At 37.1% G+C, this 22120-nt stretch overlaps 1 protein-coding gene across 8 annotated transcripts in view; it reads right to left on the reverse strand.

Annotated features, from left to right (window-relative positions):
* The window catches only part of pabpc1l (poly(A) binding protein, cytoplasmic 1-like), a 124581-nt gene that overhangs the window by 37105 nt on the left and 65356 nt on the right, over window positions 1–22120 (reverse strand). For all 8 annotated transcript variants that reach the window (XM_079637417.1, XM_079637418.1, XM_079637412.1 and 5 more), the window contains exons 5-10: window positions 19959–20098; window positions 6256–6350; window positions 6037–6174; window positions 5788–5883; window positions 3001–3270; window positions 2824–2905 (exon numbers count right to left, since the gene is read on the reverse strand). In XM_079637417.1, coding sequence (XP_079493543.1) covers window positions 2824–2905; window positions 3001–3270; window positions 5788–5883; window positions 6037–6174; window positions 6256–6350; window positions 19959–20098 — 821 coding nt within the window. The remainder of the gene's footprint in view (window positions 1–2823; window positions 2906–3000; window positions 3271–5787; window positions 5884–6036; window positions 6175–6255; window positions 6351–19958; window positions 20099–22120) is intronic.

Raw genomic sequence — 22120 nt, forward strand, 5'->3', positions numbered from 1 at the left:
AACTTGCAGGACGTTTTAATGGTACAAAGACCTCTTATATACCAAAAGATCAAGGCAAATTTGGTTTCTCATGTCATGACCCCTTTAATTTTGGTGATCTCCGACTGGCGGAGTCGAACATCATTAATACCGACGTGAATAATAATCTTAGAGAATTTACGTTTAGCATTAGCCAGCACTTTCAAATTTGCTTTGATGTCAGGCGCTCTGGCTCCCGGCAAACATGTGACTATGGTGGCTGGTGTCTCTATTTTCACGTTCCGTGTAATAGAATCGCCAATTACCAGGGCACAATCACAATAATTCTCAGTGGGTGTTTCACTGAGCGGGGCAAATCGATTTGTTATCGGAACGGAAAAGTGGTTTTTTGATCCGCGACTAGAGCGATCTCTCACTGTCACCCATCTGCCCTGCTGCACGGGCTCTACTTCAGCCAGAATCGACTCATGCAAATAATTTACTAGGCTAGGCGCATCCAAAATAGTATCTAAAGCTCAAGCACTCTTCTTACTATTCTCGATTAAAGTTTGGATGCGTGTCTCTAGTTCTGAAATCTTCTCCGTCAGCCTGACTGTCTCCTTGCATTTATCACACCACTTCAGGTTGACTTTGCCACGGAGCCATCCTTTTTTATTTTTTTCATGGGAATGTGAGATCCGATAGTTATCCATTTACAGAAGCCACTAGATGTGGACAGGTGTAAACGCAGTGTCTTGATTGGCTTATGATCCGATCGCATGTTAATGCCAAGTGTAAACGCAGCCAAAGTGACATCAAAAAGTCCTTTTACTCTAAGGCTATAAATGTCAATCAGCTGGTGGGTCATTATTTATTGTCTCTTATTTATTTGCATGATGTCAATCTAATGCCACATCCACAATAATACGTTTTAATTTTAAAAAATGACATTTTCAAATGAACTTTTTTTTCTAAAGTACGTCTTCCAAGTTCCATTTTCACTTGAGGAAAACATCAGTGTTATGAGTAACGCAGCAAAAACTTTAGTGGATGAGAAAATGTCTCTTCATCACATTGTGTAAATGACATTTATAACACAGAATTGCAGATATCATGGCAATCTATCAATAAACACCTTGTCCACTGCTTTTCATGCTGGCTGGGCCACTGCAGATATAAGAACAGCCCTGTCTAAAAGAGAGGGAGGAGCCGACTGCAGCAATCACGAATCAGTGTATAGATTACGGAGCTAAATCATAATTTTTTAGGGTGCAGAGAAGAAAAGGGGTCTAGTGACACCCCTGGTACCGGCGACATGTGGTAAGTAACCAAATCTCCACTGGAGCAACAGGGGCCTGCTTAATGCATAACAGATGTGACAATTACATTAAAGGAATGCTATGCTGCATATGTAAGAGCATGCAGGAATATAGAACTAATATTTCTGACAGTGTCGGTATGCAAGAAAAAGTTAGGGTACACTACATCTTAAAATATAGTAGAATATATATATATATATGTATATATATATATATATATATATATACATAGATATATATAGATAGATATATAGAAGTACTGCGTAGCAGTCCGTACTGGCCCACTTCGAGCACAGCATGCGCTAATATTAGTCTGTCTCTCATCCTTATCCCGAGGTTACTTGTAGTCAGCTGGATCTGGTCCATATCCAGATCAGATGGTGGACCTGCACAATGACTAAAACGCAGCCCTGAATGTTTCTACAAGACCAGGGGTTTACAAACTGTGGGTCGCAACCACAGTCTATGGTCGCAACCCATTTGTGGGTAGCAGAGTTGGAAGAGGTGGGTTGTGCAGCACTATTGGCCACAGCTAAATTTACATTTCATGAATGACACACGCACACAAATAGGTTGCACAATGTACCAACGTTAAATAGAAATCACTATATTGCGATTGTGCGTTAGTGCGATTTTCGAATTGCAAAAAATTCAGAATTGAGTTGACTTGTGATAATTTTCAGCGTCTCAGAACGGTTCGGTTCATTAAGCGTATATTTTCCTTCACTCAATTAAAAAATAAACTTGTAAAGAAATGTTTTCGTAGACTATGTGTACAAAGCTAACTGTAAGTGTTTAAGACATAAAATAAATTTAAAAAAGTGTTTAGGAATGAAACATTCATGTTTAAGAAACAACAACTGTGTGTACTGCATTGTATAAGATTAAATGCATTTAGCCAGGGATTATTCATTAGATTTTTAGAAAATAGAGTCTTTTATGTTCAAAAATTAACTTTCTATATACATTTTATACATATTAAAAAGTATATTTTAAAATGCAATTCATGCCTGTGATGGACACTTCAAGTCTTCAGTGTCTCATGATCTTTCAGAAATAACTGATAATATTAAGAAAAGTTTGAGCACCAAATATTATGTTGATAGTGCTGCTTAACATTTTCCCTAGTGAAAAAAAACCTATACCAAAATATATATATATAAAAAAAATATTTCTTTAAGTACATAAATATGTAAATGTTTTTGTAGAATACTTGCCATAAAAAGAAAAGAAAAAGATTTCAAATAGATTTAGGTATATTTATTTTTCATTAGGGATGAGTTTGTTTTTCAGGATTCTTAGATGAATAGAAAGTTCAAAAGAACATAATTTTTAATTTGTAACAATTATATATATATAAAAAAACACTTTCTGACTTTAAATCGTGAAATCTGTAGTGCTATGGCCCGTGCTGTATTGCATTGTCAGATGGGCTGTTTGCATTATACTGAATTAAATCTGTATTAACAGATGGGTTTAATTTTTAAATCATTAAAAGTATTAACATTTAGTAACTGACTTAATTTTGATGGTGAATAGACCTTACCTGGTGCCCTAGGAGCATGAGCTGTCCAGCGTGGCACAGGCCGCAGGTTTGGTAAAGTGTTGTATATAGAGCGAACCTGATGCTAGAAAAGCATATATGCAAGTTCACACAGCATAGTAATGCAGATACTACAATCATCATGCAAAACCAAACATGCATATAAACCCTTCCACCCACTTGCGGCACAGAGGTCATGAAGTAACCAGAACTCTGTTGGTAGGTGGTGGGTATTGCAGGGCTGGGGATGGCTCGAATGCTGGCTAGTCTCTGCATGTACTGATTGGTGAGGATGGCTTTTCGCTCCTCTTTTCTCTGGGCAAGAGCCACATAAAGTGGTTTAGTGCTAACAATACGGCCATTCATCTCAGTCACTGCCTTTGTGGCCTCTTCGGGAGAGGAAAAACACACAAAGCCAAATCCCCTACTGTGGCCTCCATCTGTCATCACCTATCACAAAAATGCACAACAAATCAAATAAATGAGACTTAAATGTATTCATCTCAATGTAAAAATGTATAAACAAATGTGAGAAAATGTGCCTTTTTCTCAATAAGCACTGCTATCTGCATGTAATATATATTTTTTTTGTGCGTGGGACTTTATTAATTTTTGTTACATAACAGAATGGAGCTAAAACGAATTTGAGTTTGCTAAAATAATGCCTAAATAGCTGTGCAAATGATGAAATTCCAGATGTGTTACCCAAATAAATTGTGACTTTACAATTGACATCACATATTGGTAGGACACACTGTAGCAACTCATAATGTAAATAACTGCACGTAATGTTAAAAATGCAAATCATGTATTAAGTAGTACATTATTATTGTAATAAAATGTTCATAATGTAATAATTCCCAAAACATAACATTTTTACCTTATAATGTAATCATTTATACATTGAGAAATTTTCTACATTATAAACTCACCAAAAACATGCAATTCATAATTGTAATAGCTTAAAAAAAAACAAATTTAGCAAAAATTAACAAAACTAAATCCAATTTTATACCACCTGCGAAATGCAACATATTTATATATATTATTATAGTTACTATTATTATTAATAATAATAAACAAAGCATTGGTATTCCTTTACAGTACATTTTTAACCTGCCTACAAAGACCACCAGATTACTGAGACTACAACTAGTTAAATTTAAATCTAACTCAAGTCAAGTTAGATTCATTTAAATAGCTTTGAAACAATCTATATTGTTAAAAGCACTGCTTTACAGTGATAATAGGAAATTAAAGTAACAGATTGTTTTGGCTTTACAGCAGCTCTAGAATAAAGTTATTGTCCAGCTAAAGTTAGTTTGGATTGATTCACATCCGTCACAACGATCATTAGTTATTACCTTACGCTAACACAACACCGTTCCAACAGAAAATCGTTAATGTGATCCGGCCGCTCAATTGCACAAAACAGTGCCTGGTGGCTCGAGAATGCAAACCATGAAATAGGTTCCAAAGTACAAATCACGCCTTGAAAAATGTATAATACAGTTTTTTTTATTTTTCGCTTCCGTGAACCGGAATTATCCCGACAACGTTTTATCTGTACAAAGGTAAAGGGAAGGAGGCCTTTACAGGGGAGAGACTAGTTGACTCTTCAGGACTGCGTTGTCCATCAGATCTGGATATGGTCTGGATCTGGCGGACTGTGGTAAACCTTGGGATAAACGGAGAGACTAATATTAGCATAGACACCATCCTTCTTATGATGTAACGAGTACATCAGGATTTAAGGGAAGTGTTCCCGGTTCCGGTTGACCTAATCTATGCAGCCTAACTTTGAATTATAGTCTATATTATTATTGAAGTCTATAATGTGTTGTGTATGCTAGACCAAAGAGATGTGTTTTTAGTCTAGATTGGAACAGTCTTCCTAACATTGTCCGGGAAGCAGACACTGTCAGTTCAAACGTTTTGGTGTTAAATAGGAAAATAATCTACCACCAGCAGTCGATCTTCATATTCTGTATTATCAACTGGCCGGAATTTTGAGATCGCAATAGACGATTAACGCATTATTGTCCGTCACAAATACTGGGGAGCTAAACCTTTTAGTGCTTTGCAAGTAATCAGTATATATAAAAATGTATACGATGTTTATAGGGAGCCAATGCAGTGTTGATAGAACCGGCCTAATATGGTCATACTTCCTGGTACTGGTAAGAACTCTAGCTGCTGCGTTTTGAACTAGCTGTAGTTTGTTTATTAAGCGTGCAGTGCAACCACCTAGTAGAGCAGATAACGTGATCTATCACACACGCCTCAGTGTTAAATGCCAATATTGTGTAAAAATGTTGTGAAGTAGTATCAATATAGCAATGTTTGTCATTTAACAGCATGTATACCGTATGTATAGTAGAAGTAGTGGTAATAATAATAGTCTGGTAATTTGTTTTTTGCCAGGTTAAGAGTGGATTTAGATTTTTTACTGTACTATAAAGTAATACCAATGCTTTAAGAATTTGATATATATATATATATATATATATATAATAGCATGAATATTTAAATCGGTTGCATTTCACAGGTAGTTTAAGATTTAGATTTGAAAAAATGTAATGTAAGGGAATACTAATATTTTTTAGTTTTTAAAAGCTATTACAATTATGAAAATATTACATGTTTTTGGTGAGTTTATAAATGTAAAAAAAAATGTCATAATGTAATAGCTGTTAATACATTGAGCTCAGGATTTTATTACGTTTAGAGAAAATGTTATTACAATAATAAATGTAATACTTATATTATGTGTAGTCATTACATTATGAGTCACTACACACTACATTATGAGTCACTACACACACTAATAACTTTCATGTTAGATTTTAAGAATTTTATATTAGACTCCTACTCAACTTGCAAATAATTTTTACTATACATTGTAGTTGTCCTGTTACATTCATTAAAAGTGTGTAAAGACTTGTAATCTTTTGTGCTTTACATTACTTTTGCACTAGTGATGGTTCCATAAGGAGCAAACTCTTTCCTCAACTTCTCATCATCAATGCCGTCATCTAGATTTTTTACATAGAGATTAACCCCCTAAAATGAAAAACAATGCATGCATCAAAACATATCCCTAAATATTAACATACAATTAAGCATAAGCAAATCCTTCACATAATTAGGATGAAATCTAATTCAGGCAGATTTGCAGATGTATTGAATTAACCACGCAGGTAAGCATGTGTGTACCTGGTAGCGTTGTATGCGCTCCTGCTTTATTTGCTCAAACTTGCGTTTGAGTTCTCCCTGCCTCTCCAGTCTTTTCTGAGCTCTACCCACATACAGGACTCTGCCATTCAGCTCTTTGCCATTCATTTCAGTTACTGCCTACCACAAAGAGAAGGAAAGACTTCAGTCTCCATATCTCTGGGCAACTAACATGTACTATATAACAATTTGTTGGATTACCCTCCTGGCATCTGTGTGGTTTTCAAAGTTGACAAATCCAAAGCCTCGAGAGTGTCCCCTTTCATCAATCATCACACAGACACTAAGGGTCTTACCTGTGAACCAGAGCAAACTTCAAGTAAGAGATGCAGAATCCATTTTCTTTATGAAAAAAGTGCTTGCCTGGGTATTATAGATCTGGGGTCATATATATATATATATATATATATATATATATATATACACACACACAGTGGGAGAACAAGTATTTGATACACTGCCGATTTTACAGGTTTTCCCACTTACAAAGCATGTAGAAGTCTGTCATTTTTATCATAAGTATTCTTCAACTGTAAGTGACGGAATCTAAAACAAAAATCCAGAAAATCACATTGTATGATTTTTAAGAAATTAATTTGCATTTTATTGCATGACACAAGTATTTGATACATCAGAAAAGCAGAACTTAATATTTGGTACAGAAACCTTTGTTTGCAATTACAGAGATCATGCGTTTCCTGTAGTTCTTGACCAGGTTTGCACACACTCAGGGAACTACACTAACCTTTTCCACTGGTGGCACTTGCGCTACTAACTTTTTCAGTTACTGGCGCAAAACATGATTTGGTCGCACAAATTATTTATAGTAAGCCGCTCTGGATAATAATGAACAATAATGAAACTGTATTGCATACAGATGTGCTTTTTATTTTACTTTCCATCTTTTAAACCACATGCCGCCTTGTTTTCTTTAACATTGGTTGGGATAGATTTACTGCAATAGAAAATACAGTACACAATAATGTGCTAAATTAATTTCTTTTGGATTTCAACATGCTATGGTTGCCACAGATGGGCAGACTCCTGAACTCTTAAAATAAATATAATCCATAAAATAATATAATAATAGATGTTCAGCAGCTATTGACTATTCAGTATTAAAGATAAAAAAAAATGCATGTCTACTTCACAATTAAGTGAAATATAATAAGCCACAAATAAGGCTATATTATAAGCTACATTGAACTCAATTATCAATTCAGATTCCTCACTTGCTTGGTTTGCTTGACGCCGAAATGCAGTAGGGAGTGGTGCTGCGTCACGGGATATGTACATGTCTATACATTTCGCGTGCTTCATACTGTCATTGTGAAGCTTCAATTTACATGGACACTTAAAATCGGATTGACGGCTCAATCGGGAAAAAAATCTTCATGTAAACGCCTTAATCGATCGGATTGAGCTCGATCCGAATGCAATTTCGATCGGATTGAAAGGGGTGGTTTATTCCTTTTGTAATGCGATCGAGAGAACACGTCAACACTTGATCGGATTGAAAACCGAAACTGAAAGGACTGCGCATGTACAATGACGTATGACGCGCGGAACGAGCTGTTCTTCCTGTTGAATAAAGTGTCATATAAATGAGTGTCCCGTCATTCTAAAATTCTTATTTCACTCAGCGCCTGTGAAGTGAAGCAGGACAACGTCCCACTAATTGTTTTGGATTCTCATCCACAGACGACTGGTTTTGGCCGCGGGGAGGGGCATTTTTACTGCGTGATAAATATAAGCAAAACGGTTCAATGCTCATTGTCTCCAAATCATGACCAGAGACGGATTAATATTACGTCTGCTTTTTAAAACAAATAAAGAACCAATAGAGGAGAATGGTTATGCGGGAAACGTGTGACATATAAACGCGCACATCAACCCGATTACTTTATAAGTCGCGGGGCTGAAGCCAACTTTGTGTTGAATGCTCAGAGCACGTTATAAAACGTATTCTTAAAATACACATTTCTGTTTTAATAAATGCTCATAGTAAATCATAGCATATTGCCTAAAACATAAGGTAGGAACAAAAATAGTCAGTGATACATTTGCGACCCATTAAAAATTAGGGTCGCAATGGCATTTCAAAAGGTTGCATATGCGACCATTTTGGCCCACTCCTCCATACAGACCTTCTCCAGATCCTTCAGGTTTCGGGGCTGTCGCTGGGCAATACAAACTTTCAGCACCCTCCAAAGATTTTCTATTGGGTTCAGGTCTGGAGACTGGCCACTCCAGGACCTTGAGATGCTTCTTACGGAGCCAATCTTTAATTGCCTTGGCTGTGTGTTTTCGGGTCGTTGTCATGCTGGAAGACCCAGCCACGACCCATCTTCAATGCTCTTACTTAGGGAAGGAGGTTGTTGGCCAAGATCTAGCAATACATGGCCCCATCCATCCACCCCTCAATATGGTGCAGTCGTCCTGTCCCCTTTGCAGAAAAGCATCCCCAAAGAATGATGTTTCCACCTCCATGCTTCACGGTTGGGATGGTGTTCTTGGGGTTGTACTCATCCTCCTCCTTCCTCCAAACACGTCGAGTGGAGTTTAGTCGAGTCATCTTCATTTATATAGCGCTTTTAACAATGTAGATTGTTTCAAAGTGGCTTTACAGTTGTAAACAGATACATTTAAGGGAACAGATTGTTTGTCTTTATAGAGGTTCTTGAATAAAGATATTTTCCAGCTAAAGTTAGTTTTGATTGATTCACTTCCGTCGCAAGGATCATTAGTTATTAAATTACAGGCCGCTAAGACGACATTGTTCTCTCTACACAGACCTTAAGCGTGAACCTGTGAGAAACGCTGATGACGCTCACATGCACAATAAGAATAAATTCTATAGTTATGCGCATTCGAATATATGTGCGCAGGTTATTAATTCCCTACAAACCAAGCCTTAAAATTCTGTTTCAAAATTTTAGGGCCAGTCAATTAGTTTATCACTTCGGGGTAGATACGCGAAACCGAAATGATCCTGACAACCCTTTATCTGTAGAGTGGTAAAGGAACCCTTCACAGGGGAGAGACTAGTTGGCACTTCAGCACTGCGTTGTCATCGGGTCCAGATCTGGATACAGCCTGGATCCGGCAGGCTGCGAGAAAACCTGCGGGAAAACCTTGGGATAAACAAAGAAACTAAAATTAGCGTAGATGCCATTCTTCTTATGATGTAACGAGTACATCAGGATTTATGGGAAGTGTTCCCAGTTCCAGCTGACCTAATCCATGCAGCCTAAAATTTAATTATAATGTATTATGTCAATGCTAGGTCAAAGAGATGTGTCTTTAATCTAGCTTTGAATTGACAGTGTCTGCTTTCCGGACAATGGTAGGAAGACTGTTCCAAAGTTTTGGTGCTAAATAGGAAAAGGATCTACCGCCAGCAGTCGATTTTGATATAGGTATTATTAACTCGCAGTAGACGTGAAGGACTATAATGCGTTAAGAGCTCGCTCAAGTACTGCGGAGCTAAACCATTTAATGCTTTGTAAGTAATCAGCAATATTTTAAAATGTATACAATGTTTAATAGGCAGCCAATGCAGTGTTGACAGAACGGGGCTAATATGGTCATACTTCCTGGTTCTGGTAAGAACTCAAGCTGCTGCGTTTTGAACTAGCTGTAGTTTGTTTGTTAAGCGTGCAGGGCAACCACCTAGAAGAGCATTACAATAATCTAGCCTTGAGGTAATGAAAGCATTAACTAATTATTCCGCATTTGTCAATGAGAGCATATGGCGTAATTTAAACAGATTTTTAAGAAAAATGCGGTTTTCCAGAGACTAGACATGTGACTTTCAAATGAAAGACTGGTATCAAAGAGCACACCCCGGTTCCTAACCGACGACGAAGACTTAACAGAGCAGCGATCAAGTGTTAGACAGTATTTTTAGGTTATTACATTAAGTTTTTTGTCCAATAATTAGAATGTTTTGTTTGAATTTAGAAGTAGGAAATTATTAGTCATCCAGTTTTTTATATCAGCTATGCATTCCGTTAAATTTGTAAATTGGTAGGTTTCGTTCGGTTTTGAAGAAATATACAGCTGAGCATCGTCAGCATAATGAAAGCTAATTCCATGTTTCCTAATGAGATCTCCTAATGGTAGCATGTACAGAGTGAACAGCAGCGGTCCTAGTACTGAGCCTTGTGGTACTCCATACTGAACTTGTGATCGATAAGACATCTCTTCATTTACTGCTACAAACTGATAGCGGTCAGATAAGTATGATTTAAACCATGCTAGTGCAATTCCACTAATGCCAACATAATGTTCGAGTCTATTTAAAAGGATGTTGTGGTCAAAAGTGTCAAATGCAGCACTAAGATCGAGTAACACCAATAGAGAGAGATACAACCACGATCAGATGATAAGAGCAAATCATTTGTGACTCTAACGAGAGCTGTCTCGGTACTATGGTATGGTCTAAATCCAGACTGAAAATCCTCGCAGATATTTCTTTCTAGAAAGGAACAAAGTTGTGAGGACACTAATTTTTCTAGTATCTTTAACAGAAAAGGCAGATTCGAGATCGGCCTGTAATTGACTAATTTTGTATGATCAAGTTGCGTTTTTTTTACCAAGTGGTTTAATCATAGCCAGCTTAAAGATTTTTGGTACGTATCCTAGAGACAAAGACGAATTAATGATATTAAGAAGAGGATCTATGACATCTGGAAGCATCTCATTCAGTAACTTAGTTGGTATAGGGTCTAACATACATGTTGTCGATTTAGATGAATTAACGAGTTGGCAAAATTCTTCCTCTCCTATAGCAATAAATGAATCGAATTTTTCCTCAGGGAGACTACAATGCTCTCCCTGATGCGATACTGTAGTAGACTGTTGCATAGTTATAAGATTGATAATATCAGGGACAAAATTATAAGTGAAGAAGTCATTACTGCTGTGTTGCTTGGAAACTTCTGGGCTAAAAGCTTTCTTTTTTGTTAGTTTAGCCACTGTTTCAAATAAATACCTAGGATTGTGTTTACTTTCTTCTAATAGGGTTGAAAAATAAGCAGATCTAGCAGCTTTAAAGCCTCTCTGTAAGCAATCGAGCTCTCCTTCCATGAAATCCGAAATGCCTCTAGTTTTGTTTTCTTCCAGTTGCGCTCCAATATTCTGGCTGCTCTCTCAAGGGCCTGAGTGTGCTCGTTGTGCCACGGCGATGGACTATTTCCTCTAATCTTCTTTAAGCGCAATGGAGCAACTGTCTAAAGTGCTGGAAAAGAGAGAGTTAAAAATTTCTGTTGCAATATCAAGTTCTTCTAAGCTATCTGGGATGGTGAGATGATGAAACTGATTAGAAAGTGTATTAATAAAGCAATCTATAGTGGAAGTAGTGATAGGTCTAACATATTTGAAACACTGAGTCGGCTTTGCAGCCTTCACTACATGTAATTTACATGAGACTAGATAATGATCTGAGATACCATCGCTCTGCTGCAGTATTTCAACGGCATCAACATCTATTCCATGTGATAATATTAGATCTAGAGTATGATTACGACAATGAGTAGGTCCTGACACATGTTGTCTAACTCCAATTGAGTTTACAATGTCTTTAAATGCCAATCCCAATGCATATTTTTCGTATATTAAAATCACCAACAATTAGTACTTTATCTGCAGCCAGTATTATTTTTGCGAAAGTCCGCAAATTCTTTGATAAAGTCTGTATGGTGCCCTGGTGGCCTGTATACAGTAGCCAGCACAAATCTCAAACGTGATTTATCTTTTACAATATATATTTTTACATTAAGCATCAACACTTCAAAATAATTATATTTAAAACTAGATTTCTTAGTGGTTTTGAAAATATCACTATAAATTACAGCAACACCTCCTCCTTTGCCTTTCAGACGAGGTTCATGTTTATAATTAATCTTGTGGGGTGGACTCATTTAAAGCAATGTAATCGTTTGGTTTTAGCCAGGTTTCTGTCAAACACAGCACATTTAGGTTATAATCTGAAATCATATTATTAACAATAAGTGCTTTTGGAGTAAGCGATCGAATATTCAGTAACCCAAGTTTTATCATTTGCTCATCTGTATTATATCTGTTTTTTATTTGTTGAACATCAATTCAATTTTAACCTTAGATGGGTTTGGACGTTTTTTGGATTTCCAAATTCGGGGAACAGACACAGTCTCTATAGGATATCTAGGTGAAAGAGACTCTATGTGATGGGATTTATCTGACCTTGGTGATGCGAGGCAGCTGGTAGACAGTCGGTTAAGCCAGTCTGTCTGCTTCCTGACCTGAGCCCCAGATTGTCATGTTTTATCTCTAAGACTATGAGCCAAATTACTAGAGAGAAGAGCAGCACCATCCCAGGAGGGATGAATACCATCTCTTTTCAACAGGTCAGGTCTGCCCCAAACACTTTTCCAATGGTCTATGAATTCTATATTATTTCACGGACACCACTTTGACAGTCAGCCATTGAGTGAACAATCTACTAACCATCTCATCACTCCTGAGAACAGGAAGGGGGCCAGAGCAAATTACAGTGCCTGACATCGTCCTTGCAAGTTCACACACCTCTTTAATGTAAATTTTGGTGATCTCCGACTGGCGGAGTCGAACATTAGTGCCGACGTGAATAATAATCTTAGAGAATTTACAAATAGCATTAGACAGCACTTTTAAATTTGCTTTGATGTCAGGCGCTCTGACTCCCGGCAAACATGTGTCTGGTGGCTGGTGTCTCTATTTTCACGTTTTGTGTAATAGAATCGCCAATAACTAGGGCACATTCAACAGGATTCTCAGTGGGTGTTTCACTGAGGGGGGAGAACCTGTTTAATGTTGTAATCGGAACGGAAGAGCGTTTTTTTTATCCGTGACTACAGCGCCTCTCCGTCACCCATTTGCCCTGCTGCACGGGCTCTACTTCAGCCGGAACCGTATCGAGTAAAGGGTTCACTAGGCTAGGCGCATCCAAAATAGTATCTAAAGCTCTTGCACTATTACTATCCTCAATTAAAATTTGGATGTGTGTCTCTTGTTCTGAAATCTTCTCCGTCAGCCTGACTGTTTCCCTGCATTTATCACATATAAATCCTATATTGCCAACAGAGAAGGCTATGCTAAACATGTGACAAAGGGCAAGTGATAATAACAGAAGTCATTACTCACCATGTTTGTTGACTGAGTCTTACTCACCTTGGCTTTTGATGAACTCGGTAGGGCGCGCGGTAGAAAAGTAAATAAATAACTGACCGCACAGTTGGCACGTTAACAGGCTAGTGAATTACTAGCGTGTTGTGCTAGTAGTAACGGAAGCTATTGATGTAAGGTTATGTGATGTTGGGTAAGCTGTATTTGGTAGTATAATCAACTAGAAATTATAGTAAATGTCTTGCATGGTGCCCCAGACCGAGGGAGATTGACCGTCATCTTGAACTACTTCCATTTTCGAATAATTGCGCCAACAGTTGTTGCCTTCTCACCAAGCTGCTTCCCAGCAAACACAGAACGTTGGCACAACGTACCCGACCTTCTAACAAAGTTTTAACAACATGGCCAAAAGGTTGCTTTAACTACGTTGTGTCGTGAAGGTTGTTACAGCGTTGCCACAATGTTGACATTAAACCACCGTTCAAAGCCATTGCTTAAGGTTTGCCTAGGGTGTCTGGACAACCACTGGACTACATAATGTACTCGTCACTGCCCTGAAGCGCGAAAATCAGCGTTTTAAATTCCAACCACCTGTTGGGCTCATTGTGTTCTCATTCATCATCGAGCAGATACGCGAGTATTGCAGCTATCAAACACAATCTACAACTTTAATTTAATGTGACTAATGTAGCCTTGCTCGCACTGTTTACGTTTTTCATTTGATTAGCCTTGCTCGCACTGTTTTAGTTTTTCATTTGATTTGTCCGCTATTTAGTCTCATTCGTTTCTTCCTCTGGATCTGTGGATGTCTCCCCGGTTACCGACCTTTATCGGCCGGCTTTCGACTACTGTCTGCCATACAGAACCCGGTTTTGTTCATTAAAGGGGTCATGACATGAGAAACCAAATTTGCCTTGAATCTTTTGGTATATACGAGGTCTTTGTACCATTAAAACGTCCTGCAAGTTTCATAGCTTAAGACGTCCTCCCCATTATAAACGAATAATTTATTTAATCAAGCTCTAAATACAGCTCGTTCTGGATCCATGGTAAGAAGTGACGTCACGGTGCGAAGTGACGTACCAGCGTTTGCATATGACCGCCTCCAGCACAAGACAACTACGCTTTAAGCGCAAGACAACTACGCCCATTTCGTATCGTTGTCGCCCCGCGTGCCGCGCGCCTCACAAGTGTTCAGTCGACGGACAGCGAGTGGACGATGCCACGCAGATGTGCTGTTCCTGGCTGTGGACAAACAACATCTTTGAATACGCTGCCGAAAGATCCAGACGTCAGGGAAAAATGGATGCACTTTATTTTTTGCGGACGTCCCAGTCACGGCAGTGTTAATTTAAGCGTTTGTGCGTAACGTTACATTTGAAGGATGGCGGTTTTGAGAAAAAAATCCCAATATGATGCTGGCTTTGCTAGAAAACTGTTGCTCAAAGATAAGTCCGTGCCGACTATTCTGGGCTTAACAACGACGACGCAAACTTACTTTTTATCACTGGCTAATATAAACACATTTGTATAAGAGAATCTTGAAAATATGTCGCCTTTCTAGTAGGCCTACATGTGATAGAAAATTAAAAATGTTGCCTTATCAATGCTGCATCTTCAAAGATGGCCTGTGCATGCATTTTTGTCCGTGGTACACCCTATCATTTCATTGAAATTAGTTAAATAATGTTAAACTGTTAGCAAATTAAGCTATAGGATAATTATGCAACAATAATCCGTTTTCAAGTGTCTCGGGTTACAATTTTTTTATTAATTCAAAATAGTTTCTTCCATGTGGACACGGGCTGATCCAGTCTTCGTTGTTGTGGTGATGGTTCATTTTCCTCTGATTCCTCATCTGATTCCAGCTCAAACATATAAGGTTTTATCATTGCAAGAGCAATCGCTTCGCATGCATCACCCGCTATTAAACAGTTGCGCTGAATCCGCAAATGTTCTGGCTGGGGGCGTTACTAATTGATGCATAGGCACTGACGTTAGCCAATCATAACAGTGGGCGTTAACACTTAACTCTTAAAGGGGAAACACCCCCAAAACAGACTGTTTGAATCAGAGGATGAGAAACGGGGTGGGAAAAGGTCATTAATCACTACATTTTAAAAGTTTTTTGTAAAAAAAAAACTATAGTAATACTATAATTGCACCTAAGGTAACAATAATAAAAAAACCCATGTCATGACCCCTTTAAAATGTTCTGATCTGCCTTTGATTACGTTTTATTTATTATACTTAAAATAAATTTGTATATTCGTTTATTTCTTTTTTTTCTTTTTTCACAAATGTATGACTTTTGGAAGTGCAATTTAATTACCATATGCAGTTTTAATAAAGTTGAATTAACGAAACCTTCTGTCATTTTTACTCTTCAAAGTGTACACTTGCAGGTGTTGATTATAATTAGGCTAATTTACTGATAGCCCCATTAAATATTAATAAGGATAAACAATATTTAAAAAGTATATAATTATCTACAATGCTAAATGGGGGATATCTATATCTATCAGCATATTAAAAAAAATTGTCAGAACGTCGTCTCTCAGTTGCTGAATGTCGCGTAACAACGTTGCTACAGTCCTGTCGCGTCTTACAATTATACGTTGTTACAATGCTGCAAGCACGTAGACACCAACGTTGCCATAGCAGAAATGCAACGTGCCAGAGACGTTGCCACAACGTAAATGTGTTTGCTGGGTTGCCTACTGTCCTATAGCCCATCCCAGCTTTGTGCAGGTCTACAATTTTATCGCTGATATCCTTACACACCTCTCTGGTCTTGGCCATTGTGGAGAGGTTAGAGTCTGTTTGATTAAGTGTGTGGACAGGTGTCTTTTATACAGGTAACGAGTTCAAAACAGGTGCAGTTAATACAGGTAATGAATGGAGAACAGGAAAGAAAAACTAACTAACTGGTTGGTAGGTGATCAAATACTTATGTGATGCAACAAAATAATTATTTTTAATGATTAATTTAATAATCATACAATGAGTTTCTGTATTTTTGTTTTAGATTCATCTCTCACAGTTGAAGTGTACCTATGATAAAAATGCCAGACCTTTATACATGCTTTGTAAGTAGGAAAACCTGCAAAATCGGCAGTGTATCAAATACTTGTTCTCCTCACTGTATGTATGTATGCATGTATGCATGCATGCATGCATGCATGTATGTATATAAACTCTCAAAAATACTCTTGAAGAAAAGACTTAAGCTTTGACTTTAATTTAAAAAAAAAATCTTTGTAAAAAGTAGGACTTGTGCAAGAGCTAAGTCCAAGACTGATTCTTAGGTCTTAACTGAGGTGACACTTACGTGTTAGGAACTAAGGACTGCAATGATGTCAACCCAAAAATGGTAGTCACAGCAGCATGACACCAATCATTTAATGTAATAAAACATTTTTTTTTTATAAATAAAAATAAATAAATAAATACATACATAAATAAAATACAAACACAACCTCTCAAAAGTTTGGTATCAGTACGATTTTTAAATGTTTTAAATGTCTCATGCTCACCAAGGCTGCATTTATTTGATAAAATTATTTCGGTGAAGAAATAAAATGAATACATATACAGCAAGGATGTATTAAATTGATCAAAAGTTACAGTGAAAAACATTTATCATTTTACAAAAGATTCCATTTCAAATAAATGAAATAGAACTTTTCATTCATCAAAGAATCCTGAAAAAAAAAAAAAAAGATTGACAATAATAATGAATGCTTTTTGAGCATCAAATTAGCATATTAGAATGATTTCTGAATGATCATGTGACACTGAAGAAATTATGCTTAAAATTCAGCTTTGCATCACAGGAATTAATTAGATTTAAAAAATAAATTCAAATAGAAAACAAAAAGTGTTATATTAAATTGTCATAATATTTGGGGAGCATAAGAGACTTTTAAAAACATTAAAAATCTTTAACGGATAATATCTATCACTAGGTTAGTTGCAAAAAGAATAGCTTGACAATCAAGCTTGTATTTTTATTTAATCCTTATTAAATCCCTGTCAATCATATAACTCCAAATATTATATATTTTTCTAAAAAAAAATATTTAGGAACTGAGACCTTAAAGGATAATTCCGGTATTTAACACCTTGAGTCTATATTGTAGTTTGTTTTGGATGAACTAGAGTGGTGGACAACATTTTTTTGACAATGGTTCCTCTCTCGAGTTTTTGACTATAATAGAATTGGCCATGGACCCATTTAACATTGGAGTCAATGGGCACGTCCGAACATGTCATTAAAACAGCCAATAATGTTCGTTTACAAAACTGTTAAACTCACCGAGTGGTTAGTGGTGTTCGTTGATGATTATAAACAATATATCATCGCAATATATGATTCCAATCCGTTTATTTTGCTATAGTGGAACTATTTTTTCAGACACTTCACAACCGTGTAACTTCCGCTCAATATTTGAATCTGAAGCGTTAGCACACTCCCGACCACTTGATGGCGATAACTAGGGATGTCCAGATCCGATCACGTGATCGGAAATCGGGCCCGATCACGTGGTTTCAGATTCGATCGGAATCGGACGTTACCTCCCGATCAGGACTCGGTTATATATGTATATATATTCTCATAATTTTTTAACACATCTATAGTTATGCGGTGGCACAGAGTTAGACCCTTTTGACTCCACACAGAAACAGCAACGCGTGCGGCATGACATCAATTTGTTGACATCACCAAAAGTGAAGAATTTGTTATTTATTACTTGATTGTTCAAGCTACCTCACAGAAGTGCTCTGTTTGTTAACAGAGTTGTTGAATGTTAAAATAAGGTGAATTAAATAAAAAATAAGGAACATCCTGGATCTGTTTTTTTGGCCTTCTTTATTCTTTAAAAAAAAAATGTATTATAGAAGTATCGGATCGGGACTCGGTATCGGTAGATACTCAAAATGAAATGACTCGGAGGCAAAAAAACCTGATCGGGACATCCCTAGTGATAACCGATGTTTATGTCTCGCGGGACACTCACGGTCACAGTCGAGTACAACTTCATATTGCACTGGTCAGTGGTCACGTCTTTCAATATTTTCAAGGTTTTGTTTGTTTATTTCGCTTACTCTCCCGGAGCACAGTTGCTCTGCTCGCTAGCCTTATGAGAAACGGAAGCGAGCAAAAAGACTACATCGACCAAATGTAAACAGCCCCCTTTCCGTTTCCGGTAGCGCATTTATATTAAAGCTAGGGTAGGTAATCCTGTTCAGAAAAAAAATGTTTTATACTGGGTGAAATGGTCCTTCCATTCTGATAGTAGTCAATACATTTTGCAGAGCTGCCAACTCTCACGCTTTCGCCGTGTGACACGGTTTTGCCTGTTTTCACACGCACTCACGCCACACATCACATTTCTCACGCAAAAAAAAAAAGAAAAAACTCCACGACCATAGATGGCGCTGATGAGCGTCACTGAACCCTATGCACTGCACCCCGAACTTAGTAACAGAAGAAGAGATACAAGAAAGACGGCGGGGAAAACCGCGACGACTGGTGATGAGAATCTGAGCTCAGCTGAGAGATATTAGTAAATAAACCCGAACTTACCGAAATGTATGCCTCGGATCAATCAGTGTTTTTCAACCGCGGTAAGAAGTCAATAAAACAGGTAAATGGTAAATGTAAATGGACTGCAAAACAGGTCGGCTAGAACAATGTCACATAAGTTACATTTACATCAGGAAAGCAATTTAATGACCATTTATAGGCTGGAAAAATTAGCTAGAGAGTTTTGTTAATTATGTCCACTATATTAGGCTACATATATTTTTACTTATATCATTAAAATATTATAAAGTTGTTATTATAATAAAGAACGCATTATATTTTATTTAAGTTGTTATTTTTAACCTTTAATAAAAAAATAGGGCTCTCTATGTTTTCAGCATTAGTGATTTATTTGTTAACATGTATCTACTGTAACTAATAATTATCAAAATGAATCGATATTGAATCAAGATGTCAAGCAATAATAAATACAGTAACCTGCCAGCAATTGTAACCATGCAGCTAAACATTGTAACATGTTGTCAGAAAACTTAATAAAAATAAGTTAAGTTACCAAATGTTTTGACAATCACAACTTATTGTGATGCAATGTTTTTTTTTTTTTACGAATTTTCTGCCTTTTTTTGACAGGAGGGGGCAGAGCTTAGAAGAGGTGCCACTTTCAAATCTAGCTAGCTCTCCAACATTACCTACCCTAGCTTTAACGAGCACTCAGTCCTTCAACAGAATTCAATGGGATTTTACAAAATGACGAATAAAACACGACAGAAACTGTATTTCGCCACACTTTTTGTTTCTGGAACATTAACTAACATCACTAATCACTCAGTGAGTTGCACAGTTTTGAAAACTAATGTTAAAGGTTGTTTTAATGACATTTTCGGACATGCCCATTGACTCCAATGTTAAATGGGTCCATGGCCAATTCTTTTATAGTCAAAAACTCGAGAGAGGAACCATTGTCAAAAAAATGTTGTCCACCACTCTTGTTCATCCAAAACAAACTACAATATAGACTCAAGGTGTTAAATACCGGAATTATCCTTTAAGAATACGTGTGATTTCACAAAGGTTCATGTGTTAAGTCTAGGAATAAAACTAAAATTATGTCACTTAGAATTTTGACACTTAAGACTAAAATTGTACTCCGAGTGGCTATATACATATTAAGTCAGTGATTAAAAATCCCTTTATAAAAATTGTTTACCAAATTCAGTGAAGATAGTCTTCAGTTTCTCACTGTCAATATCTTCACCAAAGTTCTTAATGTACACATTGGTGAACTCCATGGCTTTAGCCCCCAACTCTGCCTCACGCTCCTTACGAGATTTAAAATGACCCACAAACCTGTAAATGCAGATAAAAATAAAATTAAAAAAAATAAAAAGACAAAAAAGATATACAAAGAAAATTGCCAAATATAATTTCTCCACTTGAAATAAAGGTATATTCATATATTGAGTGCAAATGAAACCAACAACATGGGCTTTTGAATCAAAGATGACAGCCACTGCTTGAAGTAATTTAATAGTAATGAACTTCAATTCATTTTGTGATTCCAGAAGTTATGTTCTATATTACAGAACTCCATGTTCTATGTAAAACAATTTTTTTTAAGGAAATATAAAATATATGATTCAGTTCTGATTGAATCTTGATTTAGTTTTGGAGCATTTAAATTTAAATTAGAGCTAGATCTTATATATACAAAATCTAACCTTTATTGAATTAAAACAAAAGGATATTATAAAATGCTATAACTTTTTATTGAATTAAACTAAAAGAAAGAATTAGTGTAAAATGTTATAAAAATCAAGAATCTTTGATTTGTTCATTCTTTATCCTTACACTTGTATTTATTTCTTCGCTGTATTCTCGCTTTTTGCTCGCAGGTTTCTCAATAGAGCTCCCCCTACAGCTTCGGAAAAGATATTTGACAACACTGTCGACTCTCAGAGGCTAGTAGATCAACGACAAAGCAGACGGGACATTCTTTAAAACGTCTTCTTCATTTGGGTTTGAACAGTGTGAGGGAGCGCAATAATGACCGAATTTTTGCAGATTTTTTTTGCCCTAAATCAATGTGTTACAATAGCGAGACCTGATATCAAGTGATACTTCCTGACGCGGTGGCCGCCGGCCCAAAGTTACAAGGGTGTTTTTTCCTCTCACAGGCAATAGGGGGGTGCGAGACGACCACCATTCAACTCAAAAAAAGTAATATAACCATTCCAATGACTCCGAAGCTGTTCAGTTAAGGTAAACAACCTGCAAAGTTCACCTTTAATTGTATAATCTTTATTTTTACGGCTGCAACACACTCCAAAAAAGTTGGGACATAGGCATGTTTACCACATCACCTTTCCTTTTAATTGCATTTTTTAAATCATTTAGCAATTGAGGATACTAATTGTTGCAGTTTTGCAAGTGGAAGGTGGGCAACTATATGTGATGGCCACGCGCACAGACAGGTGCTGATGTATGTTAATGTTTTTAACATTGACTATCATTATATAACAAACGAGTGCGAACACTTACTACAGTCGCCAGATGCTACAGATCGGTTCAAATTACACAGACTATTATTATAACTTTGAAACAATACCGCAGGAGATTCTCAGATCACCGGGGCTTTCCTTGATTCCCATTCACAAAGGGAGATGACGCAGACAGAGGAATCAGAAGAGGGGTAAACGAGCAGGCCTACTAGCGAGACTGAGAGCTGCTCCCCATAAAACCCCTCTTCCTAGTGTCTTTCTTGCGAAAATTAGATCACTTACCAACAAAATGGACGAGCTTCGACTGGACATGTCACACATAAAGCTACAAAGGAATGCTGCCTTCTGATTTTCGTGGCAGAGACGTGGCTGAACCTCAGCATACCGGACGCTGCAGTTGAGCTAGCAGGCCGTACACTACATCGTGCCGACAGAACGGCCGAATCTGGTAAGAAAACAGGAGGAGGACTTTGGGTTTATGATTACTGGTGCACTAATTCAACTACAATCAACAAGTTTTGCTCTCCTGATTTGGAATATTTAAATGTTAAGATGCAGACCATTTTACTTGCCCAGGGAACATACAGTTGTGATTGTTATGGCCGTATACATACCACCTCCGACTAATGTTAAGTTAACTATTATAGCTGCTCCAATGCTATCAGTAAACAGAATGAAGGAAACAGAAACAGAACTCCCTGATGGGAGTTATCATCGCTGGGGATTTAATCAAGCGCATCTTAAGACTGTACTTCCCAGATTTTACCAACAAGCAAAGTGTAAAAATAGAAGGGAAAACACCCTAGATCATGTTTATTCAAACATAAAAGATGCTTATAAAAGGTTATACCACGACCCCACCTCAGACAGT

This window comes from Phoxinus phoxinus (assembly GCF_949152265.1).
Source record: "Phoxinus phoxinus genome assembly, chromosome: 15".
NCBI lineage: Eukaryota > Metazoa > Chordata > Actinopteri > Cypriniformes > Leuciscidae > Phoxinus > Phoxinus phoxinus.